The following is a 13538-nucleotide window of genomic DNA, read 5'->3' on the forward strand; positions in this document are numbered from 1 at the left end:
GTTTTTCAGAAAAGACAACTACAAAGAATGCAAAAAAATGACATTTCGGAAACATAACACTGTCAAAAAAGAGAATTGTTGTATTCATAACTTTGTACAAAAAGTTATCTATTGTAATTCAAAGTATATAAAAAAAGTCTATTGTAATTCAAAGTATGTACAAAAGCCTATTCCAAAGTTTTCACATCATCATCCTTTGTCAGTGCTCCCTTGGAGCATAGAAATTTCCTTCTATTGTAGCTACCTAGTGTGTTTACATCAGTTTTATTTGCAGCTAGAGCATACGCAGAGTATGTCAAAAAATATCCTACTCTAGAGGCAGAGAACCCAGGGCCATAACAAAAATTCTAGTAGCGGCTGTCAAGAAACATGATTTTGTTAGCATTGGCTTGTATAGTTGAGAAGCCATACAGTTTGCAGAGAGCTTTAATACAAAGTATAAGCTAGTTTGCATCCTCGGAGAACTGGCTATGCAACACATGGAAAATATTATCATCCATTTTGGACAAATAGTGTCCGAGTGCAGAATCTTTCTTGCTAGAGCTTGCTTGCCTTGAGCGTTTACATCTCCCCAAGAAGTTGTCTTCATCTGCTAGCTCCAACTGTAAACAAGAGGAACACTATGAAATTATTGTAAGTTAAAATAATATAATGTATGGATTCAAATTCATATTCACTTACCTTTTGATTTTCATCTTGTTCAAGTATATCTGATGTCCAAAGTGAGATTGAGGTTTCTTTGATGTCTTTAAGTTGGACATAATCACTCTGTTCCCTTCCAACATCAGCAATACCAAAAGTGAAGCTTGAAGCTGATTAAATTCATCATCGGAGATCAACGATTCTGACTCATGTGCTTTCTTAATACATAGTGATAAAGCATGAGTTGAGTCAATGAACTTGTCATCTGAAGTATACACATCTAAAGCAGCAAATTCATAATTATGCCGCTCATTCTCAATATCAATGAGTCCTTCAAGACAATAGTCCTCCCTCAAGTTAAATAGCTTTTGAATATCAGAAAGGAGTAAATACTCCTTATCCTTGATAAGAAAACTTGGCAATGAAGGAACACTGTATTTATGCAATGGATCTCCGATTTCCTTGGGTGACTGAACAATTGTATATGCCTTTAATTCTGTGATTTCAATATTCTTGGCAAACCTCTCCTCCTCCTTAGGTCCAAGTTCCTCCTCTATATCATTTACCTCTAAATCTCTGAGAAAGCAAAAGTTTGAAGAGCCTTCAATCTCCTCAAGTTTCTCCTCTTCACCTCTAAGAGGATATTTGACAATGGAGAAAACTATAAAGGCAACAGCTTTGACCATTCTCCTGCAACCTTTTGGATGAGAGGAGCATTCTGAATTTTCTAATAAAAACCTTTGAAGTTTGTACATACTACACCTCTTTGTAAATGTTTGTCTTTGGACAGAGGAGGTCCCAACAAGGACATGGACATACTCCTTGCCTTTAATCAAGATAGAAGGGCCTGTAGTTTCCTCAAATTCATTAAAGTCCTCCTTGATAAATGGCATGGCATGATTAATAAAGTCCTCCTTGGATGAGAGGAGCATTCTGAATTTTCTAATAAAAACCTTTGAAGTTTGTACATACTACACCTCTTTGTAAATGTTTGTCTTTGGACAGAGGAGGTCCCAACAAGGACATGGACATACTCCTTGCCTTTAATCAAGATAGAAGGGCCTGTAGTTTCCTCAAATTCATTAAAGTCCTCGTTGATAAATGGCATGGCATGATTAATAATCATTGAGACATCAACTTCTGGATTGAAAATATTCTTGGCAACTGAGAAGAAAGACGCTTCAATTCCACTTTCAATAAGAAAATCCAACATTCTCTCTGTAGGAGACACCACTATTATCTTAGAAAGACCAGGAGCCTTGCGTGATGACTTAAACTTTTTTGATGTCATAAGACTTGCCTTTGGTGACTTTGTAAGCATTCCACGTGGTTCAGATACACTTAACTTTAATTGGGTATCTAGTGCACTAAGAGAAGGACTAGAGGGCCCAGTAGGTAGGCTTTGTTGGAGAGGGTTTGCTTGTTTTCTTCACTTTCTTGGACGACTTTGTAACTTCTGTAGGAGATATAGAAAGCTCTCTCTTTTTCAAAACATTGGATATGGATGGAGATACCCTTGAAGACTACAAACCAATAGGTGTTTTTGGTGAAGGCTTTGAAAAAACAACCGGGGATGGTGACCTTGACGAGGCACGTGTTGCTGATGGAGAATAAGCCATTCGGAAGGTGGTGCAATAGTGGAGAGATTAAACTGCTAAAAATCGACAGGTCGCACCGTTTTGGATATATAGGGAAAAAAATGAGTGAAAACATTTATATACATCCGAACCTTGTACGACATTGAATCACGAAACGCCACGTGGAAGGTACCGTTGATGAACGATCCAGTGAGAACGCGCCATATGTATCCAGTGAGAACGCGCCATATGTCACTAGCCGTTGGAGACAATGAATAAGATTTTGACACGTGTCCAATGGTCTGTCGGGTATATATAGAGATATATAACCACATTATCCATTTTTGACTTCCATAGACCTCCGTCCTCGCGTGCGACCACGACATTCCCTAGGGTACTTTCTACTTGCCTTCGGGTGATCCTGTGCTGCCTTCTTGATCCTTTAATGGCCTGAACGGATCGCTTTCAGCTTGCTGTTTTGCCTCTATCGCACCGTTGCGGTCAACAAGGTATAGGTTTGTGTGGTGTGTGACCTTCCTTGGGTTTCCTTGGGTTTGTGTTGTTGCGGACGTCCTTCAATGGGTGACACATTCGGCTTTTAACAGTCCACAAAATGGCGCAAACGTATCCAATGCTCTATGCAATTTTACTCCCTTGCGTGCCGTTTGAGGACATTGATAGCACTACCCTATAGTTCATCGTCACTATCGAATCCAATCTTCGCTTTTAACATTCCGCAATGGCGCGACTATATCCAAAGCACTATGCCATTTTACTCCCTTGTGCGCCGTTGCGGACATCCTTCTATGGGTGGCACATCCAGTTCTTGAAGCATAATCTTGTTAGCCGGTACTCAATAGCTTGTTTGGAAAGGACTCAGTGTGTATAAGTAGTGTCATGTTGTTGATAGCACTATGGGATAGTTCATGGGGACTGACATGACAGGGATAGTTCTTGATAATGTCTATTTCTAAAGATTACTTTATTCATATGTTTTGCTATTCTACTAGTTTGTTTTATTCACTTATATTTGTCACCATTTTACAATAGCCAGAGAGAGTACTTTTGTGTGCCTTTTTTGAAACCACTGGCCATGTACACTTTCTTTATTTCTTCTTGTTTGAGGGTCTTATATTAATCTTGAAAATATTTTTTTGTAGTGTTTTTCAAATATTTCTCAGTGTGCAATCTATGGCAAGGACAAAGAAAACTGCAAGAAAAGTATATATTGAAGATCCAAAGATAGCACAGGTTGCTTCTGCACCCAGTGCTAAGAAGAAAAGAAAGTCAAGATTTTTTAATATGAAGAGGTGTTTTTCAGAGATCAGGAAGGCCCAAACTAACACTCATCATCTTATCCCAAGGGCTGCCTTCATTCATGTAGTAAAGCAAATATGTGACAAGATTGGTGTCTTAACTAAAAGTAAATACCCCATTCAAAAAGTGGCAAGCTTCTGCATTGGGTGCTTGCAAGAAGCATCTGAAGACTTTCTTATAGATTTCATGAATGATGTTTATATTGCTGCTGCACATGCATACAGAGTCACTTTAATGAACAAGGACTTCTTAGTGGTGATGAGCAGGCTTAGGTATAGATTTGATAAAGTTCTCAAGCCACTTCCCACCACAGATACTATGGCCTTTGATATCCTTACAATTCCTCCCAAAAGGTCTCGGAAAGCTGAAGGGCCTACTATTGAAGATGTTACACATGAGTATAAAACAAGAAAAGCACTTGACCAAAGAGAGATGCTTTTTTCGAGATGGAGGATAATTTTTATAAAGAGGAAGTTAAGAGACTTGGTGGTATGAATTATGATAGAATGAGCAAGGTGTATGGTCAAATTATTATCAATGTCTCCTCCAACCCTGAGATTGAATATTACTTGAGCATTTCACCTCAGGACAAAGTGATGTTAGAGAAGATAGATGTTGAAATATCTAACGCTGTAATATTTTGTTGCATGAGGTAAGCATCATTCTTTAGCCACAATTTTGTCCTTTTCTCTCCTTTTGCCATACTTAATACTATCTTTGATTACAGGGCATCCATTTCTAAAATGCCCACAAAGATTTCAAGCAGCATATTTGTGGTTGATCCTCTAATATCAAGTGATATCTTTTCAAAGACAGGATCAAATATTGACGAATTTTTAAGAGCATATGACAGCCTGAGAAACTATTATATATTCATCCCATATAATGAAAGGTATTATTTTTTATTAGTTTTAAGGTAGTGTTTTTTAATAGTTTTAAGGTAGTGTTTTTTAATAATTTTAAATTCATAACTCATGTGAGTAGATATTTTCTTACTATTGTTTTATTTGTAGTTACCATTGGAGTCTTATATTTATTGATGTTTTTGATAAAGAGGTTATTTTTATGAACTCCTTAGCTGGTATCCATGGTAATGCAAAATGTAAGTATCTTGTTTCATCAACTACCATATTATCTCTTTTCATCAACTACCATATTATCTCTTTTCATCAACTGTCACAATTTTGTTACAAACATTGCACCTATTTGATATGCTCTTTATTGCAGTGCTTGCAAAATTATATTAGCATATTTAGAGAAAAATTATGGGGATCTTGCAGATCCAGAGAAGCCATTTAAGTATCTTCAGCAAGAGGTATTGATAATTTAGTTTTGATGTTTCTTTGTTTGAAGATGGATTTCTTCTAATTACACTATTATTTCAGGTTCCAATTTAGTCTGACGTTACTAGTTTGTGGATGGAGGGTGATTGCAAATGCCTACAGGACAATAGATTTTAAGTTGTTAAAACAACAAGTCAATGTAAGAAAACTAGAGAATCCTTTGCATTACTCTTAATGTATTTGTACATTATTTATCTTAGAACTCCACCTTTTTTGGCAGTGCAATAAATACCCTGAATCTTATATTTGGTGGATAAGAGAGAGATGTATTGAGATAATGTTGGACAAAGCAATTACACCTGTAGATCCTGACTCCCCTCCTCCAGGAGATCAGGCTCAGAGAAAAGGGAAGGTGAAGAAGCTGAAAAGACATAAAGGCAAAGGCAAGGGTTTGCTAGTGCATTCTCCTTTAAAATTTGAGAAGATGCAAAAAGCCTCAAAGGAAACCATTGCAAAGAAGTCCTCTGCAAAGAAGATATCTCAGCCAAAGAGGACCTCACAAAAGAAATCTCATGCAAAGAAGCCCTCGGCTCAGAATCCCCTCAACTTTGGTGCTTTTCCTACTCAAGGACAAGAGGAATCAAAGTCTGGGAGTCCAAAAAAACCAAGTGAAGCCCAAGAGCAAGCAAAGTCTGGGAGCCCAAATAAGCAAAGTGAAGATCAAGAGCAGGCAAAATCTGGGAGCCCAAATAAGCAAAGTGAAGATCAAGAGCATTAGAATATTTTGTAACTTCACACATGCAATGACATTTTGTAACTCGCAACATGTATCTGTACCATTTATTGTATATAAATCACAATTTATTTATGAAAGATGTAGTTATCTACTAAATGTTTGTACCGTTTATTGTATATAAATCACAATTTATTTATGAAAGGTGTAGTTATCTACTAAATGTTTGTTCATAAATGGCAATGGTCAAGAAAAATATCAATTTATTTATGAAAGATGTAGTTATCTACTAAATGTTTGTTCATAAATGGCAATGGTCAAGAAAAATATCAATTGTCTATTCATTTATGGTTCAAAAATTACAACAGTTGGAGGTAAACAACTCATACAATATATAGAGCATTTAGCTCTTCTTCCAATTGTAGTACCATTGACCTTGAATTTATAACTAAGGGTGGTGTCGTCAAGAAACTCCAAGGTCTCCCTAACGTCTTTTAACGTCCACTGAGAGGTAACATTAACCTCCTTTCTTTCAACATGTGGAATAACCTACAACTCAAACCTAAATGACATGTAATCTATATTAGAATCCAAAGGTTCCCAGATACCCAACTTAAGTTTGTATCTCCTATAATCATAACCCATAGTAAGAGATTGTTGAGAGATATTGTAAGACAAAGCCAAGGATTGAGGGCATGCATTGCACCTTATGTAGCCACCCTTATGGTCATACTCTCTAGATTTCCAAAATAGTCCTATAATGTTATCCAAATAATCTATTGTTGGGAAGTTTCTACTTAGCCATGATGCCTTTGTCCTCTGTAACTCTGCGTCTTTGAAGCAAGCTACAAAGACATGTAGAGGCACAAACCATGATAACTATATCCTCCTCGAGATCCTTCCCCAGAGTCATGGCCTTTTGAATATCCTGGGATATTTTATGTTTGAAGCTCTGCACTGTCGCTTCATCTGGAATGTCCATTAAGAGAAGAAAGGCTTGGCACTGCTAAATCCTCAATTTGCCCATACACACATGTTTTTGGGGGAGCAATGTACGGTGCGTAGTATAGAAAAAGATTACCCTTATTAAAAAAAGCCGCATTCTGGTCACCATACATGAGCTCTGCAAATTCTTTGTGAATGGCTTGCAAAGTATTACTGAAGCTCTCCACAAGCTGCCACTCAAACTTGTTGAGGGAAAGATATCTGAAGAAATCGAAAGTTAAAACTTGTATTAAAAAGGAAAAATATATTTGCAAAATTGAACTACAACTTACAATGTGCTTGCAAAGGAATATGTTGAGTTGGAGGTACATATATATCCTTTGCCATGTAAACATGTTGGACCTGAGCAAACTAGCCTTCAGATGTAACCTTGAAAGTAGCAATGCGTCCCTTCCAATGGTATTTTGTATCCTCTCTTTTCGTTTTTTTCACGCTGTGAGATCCCTTGCATGAGGGCAACATAGTAACCCAGTCGTTAATAATGAAACTCTTGGGTTCCCAAGTTCCATCATCCCTTTTGTTGTGTACGACAGAAGAGTTTATTGAACGAGAAGGACGTCTTTTGGATTCCATATAGAATAGAAGCAAGAGAATGAAACAATGGAACTTAATGAGGTCGAAAAAGAGATGAGAGAGAGCTAAAAGATGCAATGAAGCTCAATGAGGTCAAAAAAAAAGATGAGAGAGAGCTAGAAGATGAGAGCTTCTAGACGTTGAGAAGAAGAATGAAAATGGTATGGGCGCCAAAAGGAATATTGGAGGTAGTTTGTCCAAACTTCAAAAATTTCGGCATTACTTACATGCCATCTTTTTTCAAATCTTTTGACAGATTTTGTCAGTGTTGTATAACGGATCCTAGGGACCACCACAATCGGTATGAATATAGAGATTTTGGCTAAATTAGAGGAAAAAAGCTCAAAATGGACTGTACTACCTCCAAAGTAGAGGAGACAAGAATACCATATTCTTGTGCACGTGGCACACTCTCTTTGGCTCTTTTCTTAATCATGAGATTAGTAAAGGGCCCTTTTTTAAGGCGTTTTTGGCCCTAATGATGCACGAGGATCTCATTATTCCTAAATAGATTCACCTTTTTAGAATGTGGGGGTATTACAATTTTTCTTTTGGATCTTGTTTTCCACTTTTACACATTTTGAGATTAAATAAATAGGAAAATAAAGAATTTCTTAGAGGGCCCTAAATGAGCTCCGATTTTCCCTAATATTTTATCACAGCCTTAAAATGTATTCTACCTCACTAAAGATCCTTTGTCACAATGTTTGATTTGAGGCACTCTACTACAAAGACAATAATCGGTTCATTTTCAGCTTGAAGAAATTGTATGGAACCAAAAAAACAAACTTGCAATTAACTTAAATAAACTTGGGCTTGATCAATATATGAAACATGCTTGAATCTAGCTTCATGAATGGGCTTTACACAAAGAAAGAAATTCCCTTTACCAGGAAGAAGAGCATTAAATTAGTAGCGTTAGGTTGAGGAAAGAAGAGGAGTAACAACACATCATCTCAATAGGGTGAGTAATGGAGTGTGCATAAGAGAGAGAGAGAGAAGATGAAGAGAAGAAGAGGCATCAGAAAGAGTAAAGGCTTTCAAAATGATTCAAACTTCACACCTCATGTATTTTTAAACGTTAAGCAAAATTGGATAAAAATTTTAAAATTCTTAAGTTTTTAAATATTTTAAGACAAGATTTGAACCCGGGCCCATAGACACAAAATTTTATTCTCTATGACTTAAACCGCCATACCCACTTGTCTTAGATGCTTCTATGGGTTTCAGGCCAAGTATATGAATTAAAAAAGCCCTTTTGTAAATAATAGCCTCCTATTGTGAATAAATATATGTAAGTAATAGCCTCCTATTGTGAATAAATATATGTAAGTCTATCTTATTTTTTAGTACCTTCTGTTGAACGCACGTGATAAGCAAAAGAAATTCCCTTTACCAGGAAGAAGAGCATTAAATTAGTAGCGTTAGGTTGAGGAAAGAAGAGGAGTAACAACACATCATCAATAGGGTGAGTAATGGAGTGTGCATAAGAGAGAGAGAGAAGATGAAGAGAAGAAGAGGCATCAGAAAGAGTAAAGGCTTTCAAAATGATTCAAACTTCACACCTCATGTATTTTTAAACGTTAAGCAAAATTGGATAAAAAATTAAAATTCTTAAGTTTTTAAATATTTTAAGACAAGATTTGAACCCGAGCCCATAGACCCAAAATTTTATTCTCTATGACTTAAACCACCATACCCACTTGTCTTAGATGCTTCTATGGGTTTCAGGCCAAGTATATGAATTAAAAAAGCACTTTTGTAAATAATAGCCTCCTATTGTGAATAAATATATGTAAGTCTATCTTATTTTTTAGTACCTTCTGTTGAATAAATATATGTAAGTCTATCTTATTTTTTAGTACCTTCTGTTGAACGCACGTGATAAGCAAATTTTCATGCCTAGTCACCCCCCCCTTCGAGTGCCCAATAATTGAGTTCCGTCATGTCTATTGTCGGAAAGACTCTCATGCATTTCTGGAATGGTGCTTTGAAGTTCTTCCATGTCTTTGTATGGAGTTCCTACATGTATTAAAAATTGGAGGAAAGGGCATATTGAGAAAAGTGTTTATGGAACAGAGACTGTGCATAGCAAGTGTCTTTTCTTAGGAGTCATGTGATACAATCAAATGGGAAGTTAGGTCCAAACCTATCTTCTTCTCAAAAGCCTGACTAAATTCTGGAGAGTACATCCTGTATTCAATGCCAAGAATACACTGATATTGGATGATAGTAGATACAAAGTCCACCACAATCCAAAGGACACATGGACGACAGTGTCAAGGTTAGAAAACCAACTACTAGAGAAAGAGATTAACACATTTTTGTGGGAAGATCTGAAGACCTAGCTGGCTGTGGCTTCAAAATAAGGATAGCTGTCGTTGTACACTTGAAGATGCATTGTTGGTAGAAGAGGATCCCTTGAGCAATAATGTAGAGAATAAGTGTTTCAAAGTGAGACTAGAAGAGGAGACGAGGGTACGCCAAAGAGAGGCAGAGGAGAATGAGAGACGAGAGTGACAACACAGATGGATGGAAGAAGATAGAGAAAGACAGGCTGGAAGAGAGACGAACCCTGCTCCAAAACCAGAAATGTAATACAAACGCCCCACAAGGAAACGCTAGTAGTATCTAGAAATTTTGTGATAAATAGTTAGCAAAACCAGTCACAGTCGAATGTGTTTAGCACTCTTGAATATACTAAGCACATATTTGTGAATGTCTCTTTGTCCCTAAGTTTTGTAAGTTTCATATTTTTGTAACAAGTGAGAAACAAAATGAGATGAAGCAGGTGTTAATTTATTGTATACCATATATAAACAGATGTTAATTAGCAATTTTCAGGTGTTTACATAAGGCTGACATATGTTATTAACATTTTTCAAAGTATTAGTTAGTAGTCTGTCTTATTATAATAGGTGTCAATTAGCAAATTACAAGTGTTTACTCATGGTGGCTAACATGTGTTAAAACACCATATTAGATAATTTGGGAAAAATCCCATTCCCATTTGAAAAATGGGAGCATGGTGAACTTGTCCAAAAGTTTGTCAAAACCCCCTCATGTGACATATCATCGGAAAGATCTTGAAGAGTAGAATCTAAGTCTATGATCTCCGACAAATTTGGAGTTAGTATGTTTAAGATATGTCCAAAACTATATGGAGTAATTGATTCCCAAAATGTGAGATTTTTTCCAAATTACCTTTGACTTTTAACATGCTTAGTCAATCCTAATAGTTATTAATTAACAATCTATCTTATATTCAAATGTGCTAATTAGCTTATATCAACACGTGTTAATTAGCAACCTGCATTATTTCAATAGGTGTTAATTAGCACTCCACATTATTTCAACATGTGTTAATTAGCAGCGTGCCCTATTTCAATAGGTGTTTATTAGCACTCTGCTAGTGCCAACTATAATTCTAGTGTATGTTTAGTCAACCCTAATAGGTAATTAAGTCTACCTTATATCTAGATGTGCTAATTAGCATTTAGCAAGTGTTTATGGGTGTTACTAGTAACAGCGTGTAGTGAACGTGAATTTGGAAGAGCTTTGGAAGGGCTTCAGAGTTCCACTTAAGCTCCAAGTTCACATGATCTCCCAAAACACACGGGCAGCTTCCTTTTCCTTGAAAGGATAGGATGATTCAGCTCCTTGAGACAAGTTGGCCTTTAAGAAGGGCACTACATCTAGTGCGGCGCGCACTTTAGAGTTGCGCCATCTTTCTTTAATTGTAGGGACGTTTCATCATAGGTTTTTTTTTTTTCCAATCACGCCAAAGCGACTCTTGGAAAAAAAAGCATTAAAATGCCGTGATTATTTAATTTAGAGGAAGAATAATACAAAGGCAGAAAGCATGGCGGTTTATATTCCTGGTAAGGCGGTTTATGTCTTGGATGCGTATAAAAGCAAGGACTCACAGACCCCTTATTGTTGAAAGTCAGGGCCGTAAGGGAGAGTAATCGATGGCATCGGAGGAAGGAGGAGGAGGAGGGATAAGCGCCGGCGCAGCAGCTGCTGCCGCGGCCGCCGCAGCGGCAGCGGAGCCGGCCGGCCCGCGGGCGGGCAAAAAGCTCAAGGCCAGCGACAAACCGGACTTTTTGAGCGGCGAGAGGCCAAAGGGGAAGAGGAAGGCGGCCAAGCGGTCGTCGGACACGTACAAGATGTACATCTTCAAGGTGCTGAAGCAGGTGCACCCGGACACGGGCATCTCGTCCAAGGCCATGGACATCATGAACTCCTTCATCAACGACATCTTCGAGAAATTGGCTGCGGAGGCCGCCCGCCTGGCCCGATACAACAAGAAGCCTACCGTGACGAGCCGCGAGATCCAGACCGCCGCCCGCCTCGTCCTACCGGGCGAGCTCGCCAAGCACGCCATCTCCGAGGGCACCAAGGCCGTCACCAAGTTCACCAGCAGCGTCTAGTAGATAATATCACATGCACTTCTGGAATAATCGTTCTTGTATCTACTAAACTAGCAATTTATGGCTTCTAAATTTTATGTCCTTTGACTTTCGCACCAAAATTTTTGGGCTTTTCAATTTTATGACCTATTACTTGCACCAAAATGCAAGACTTCATTGGTAATTGGTGGTTGTTAAGCATAATTTGCTAGTAATTCGATAAGCATGATTTCATTATTGCTCCAGAAATGGAATATTTTGAATTATAACATGGGCTTCAATCAAGTAGCAACGACTATGCTCATTGTTAGAGGAAGGTTTTTAGACCCTTAGGGGATAACTTTGCTTGTAATTGATAAGCATGATTTCTTGTTTACCTTAGATCCATGATTCTTAACATTGTATCAGAGCCACCTAGGGCTGGCCATAGCAAGTGTTCAATTTGAGCTTAGATTAAATCATGGGTTTATCATCTCTTCTCTTTCTTTGTTAATTAGGATCTCGTTAGAATCTTTTCATCGGGTTACATCCAAAGTAACTGGCTGGACCTATGAGCAATACAACGCAGCAGCAACATCATCATTATCTACAGAGTAAGAACTGAGCCTTGTCAACAGCTTGTGCCCGAGTTGGAAGAATTCTCAGCACAACCAAAAACGAATAGAGAGAGCACTGGTTAGTGCAATAAGCAAGCAAGTCTCGATAGAGCAAATAGGTGACCTCCCTCGTCTACAAACAAACCATAACCTTGTCTTATCCTTGAAAATCAGTGGCACCTCTGCAACAACAATAGTTGATAATAAAAAGCAAACCAGTAGAAGCCGTAATCTACAAAGTATGACGAGTAGCAGCAAACCAGCAAAAGGGAGGTGCATGCGATTGACACATCATTCAACAAGCAGGTAGAGCCGAGATGCAAGCATGGTATCGCAGAAAGTAGTGTGTCATGGTCAAAGAAGAGCGAAAAATAAGTAGTCGGTTACAACACTAGAGAATCAAAGTGGCAAAGCTCTGTGTGGCGTGTAGAGCAAAGCGAAGAAGAAGAAACGGCGGGAGAGACAGTAGATAAGGTTTTTTTTTCTTAAAAATAAAATAAAATCCCTAAGGCTACAAAAAAGAGAGAGTTTGGGAGCGTATCTCACTTTGATGTTCAATGCACATTTGTTAGGCTCCCATTATGAGGAGTAGCTATGGTGCATATGTCTTTAGTGGGAACCCCAGCTTAGATGCCGATGGGGTCATTATTGTGACCATTGATGATGGTTAGGAGATGGTCAGGGGTACGAGCATTAGCTAGGGTCCAGGGCATCGCCCGGTTGGGGGGTCCCAGGGGGGCTAGCAGCCCCCTGGCGGGGGTTCGAGGGCGGGAGCCCCGGGCCCCGACGATATGAGGAATATTTCCTAAAATATTCCCTCGGATACTAGGTCCATCATTAGTGGGTGGTGGTCGATAGGCCGCGTTCTTGATACACGGGTGATGACCGTGTCTATGCAGTGTAACCGTCCTCGTTGTATACACGTTTACCACACAGCTTACAGTACTATATATAAACATGGTTACCATGAGCTAAGGCATCCAATGCTTGTGAGTATCCACCCCCTTCTACACCTCATACATACTCCAACCAGAGTCTATTTAGATCGCCATCTAAGCTCTACTTAAGAGCGCATGGGTGGATAGCACCATCACTTGTACCTCTTTGGTATAATCAAAATTTTAAATTCTCTCCATTGTGTATCTATTGCATTGTATATTATGCTTTGTCTTGATGTCTCTTTCCGTTGTGCCATATTATTATATGGTATCAGAGCTTAGGTTCTCTTAGTAGGAATAGTGCATAAAGTTTAGTCTTTCTTTGCATAGAATCCTAGGAGTGATGGCTTCTACCTCTGCTGCCGCTACACTAGTCTTGCGCATTCGTCCACCTGCCTTCACGGAAGGCAAGCTTGATGGGACAAACTATACTCTTTGAAAATTCAAAATGAATACCATTCT

The 13538-nt window shown here is 38.4% G+C and overlaps 1 protein-coding gene across 1 annotated transcript; it reads left to right on the forward strand.

The window, feature by feature from the left end:
* The first annotated feature begins 11093 nt into the window (after positions 1-11093).
* On the forward strand, positions 11094-11689 carry LOC147616888 (histone H2B.11-like). Its single transcript, XM_086776307.1, has one exon. The coding sequence runs from the start codon at positions 11102-11104 to the stop codon at positions 11561-11563; it is 462 nt and encodes a 153-aa protein (XP_086632433.1). The 5' UTR covers positions 11094-11101; the 3' UTR covers positions 11564-11689.
* The last annotated feature ends 1849 nt before the right edge of the window (positions 11690-13538 follow it).

Source organism: Cibotium barometz, chromosome 37 (assembly GCF_041138505.1).
Source record: "Cibotium barometz isolate CiBa-2024 chromosome 37, ASM4113850v1, whole genome shotgun sequence".
Lineage (NCBI taxonomy): Eukaryota > Viridiplantae > Streptophyta > Polypodiopsida > Cyatheales > Cibotiaceae > Cibotium > Cibotium barometz.

Coding starts and splice junctions, on each gene's coding strand:
- LOC147616888 (XM_086776307.1), top strand. CDS start 11,102: ATGGCATCGGAGGAAGGAGGAGGAGGAGGGATAAGCGCCGGCGCAGCA.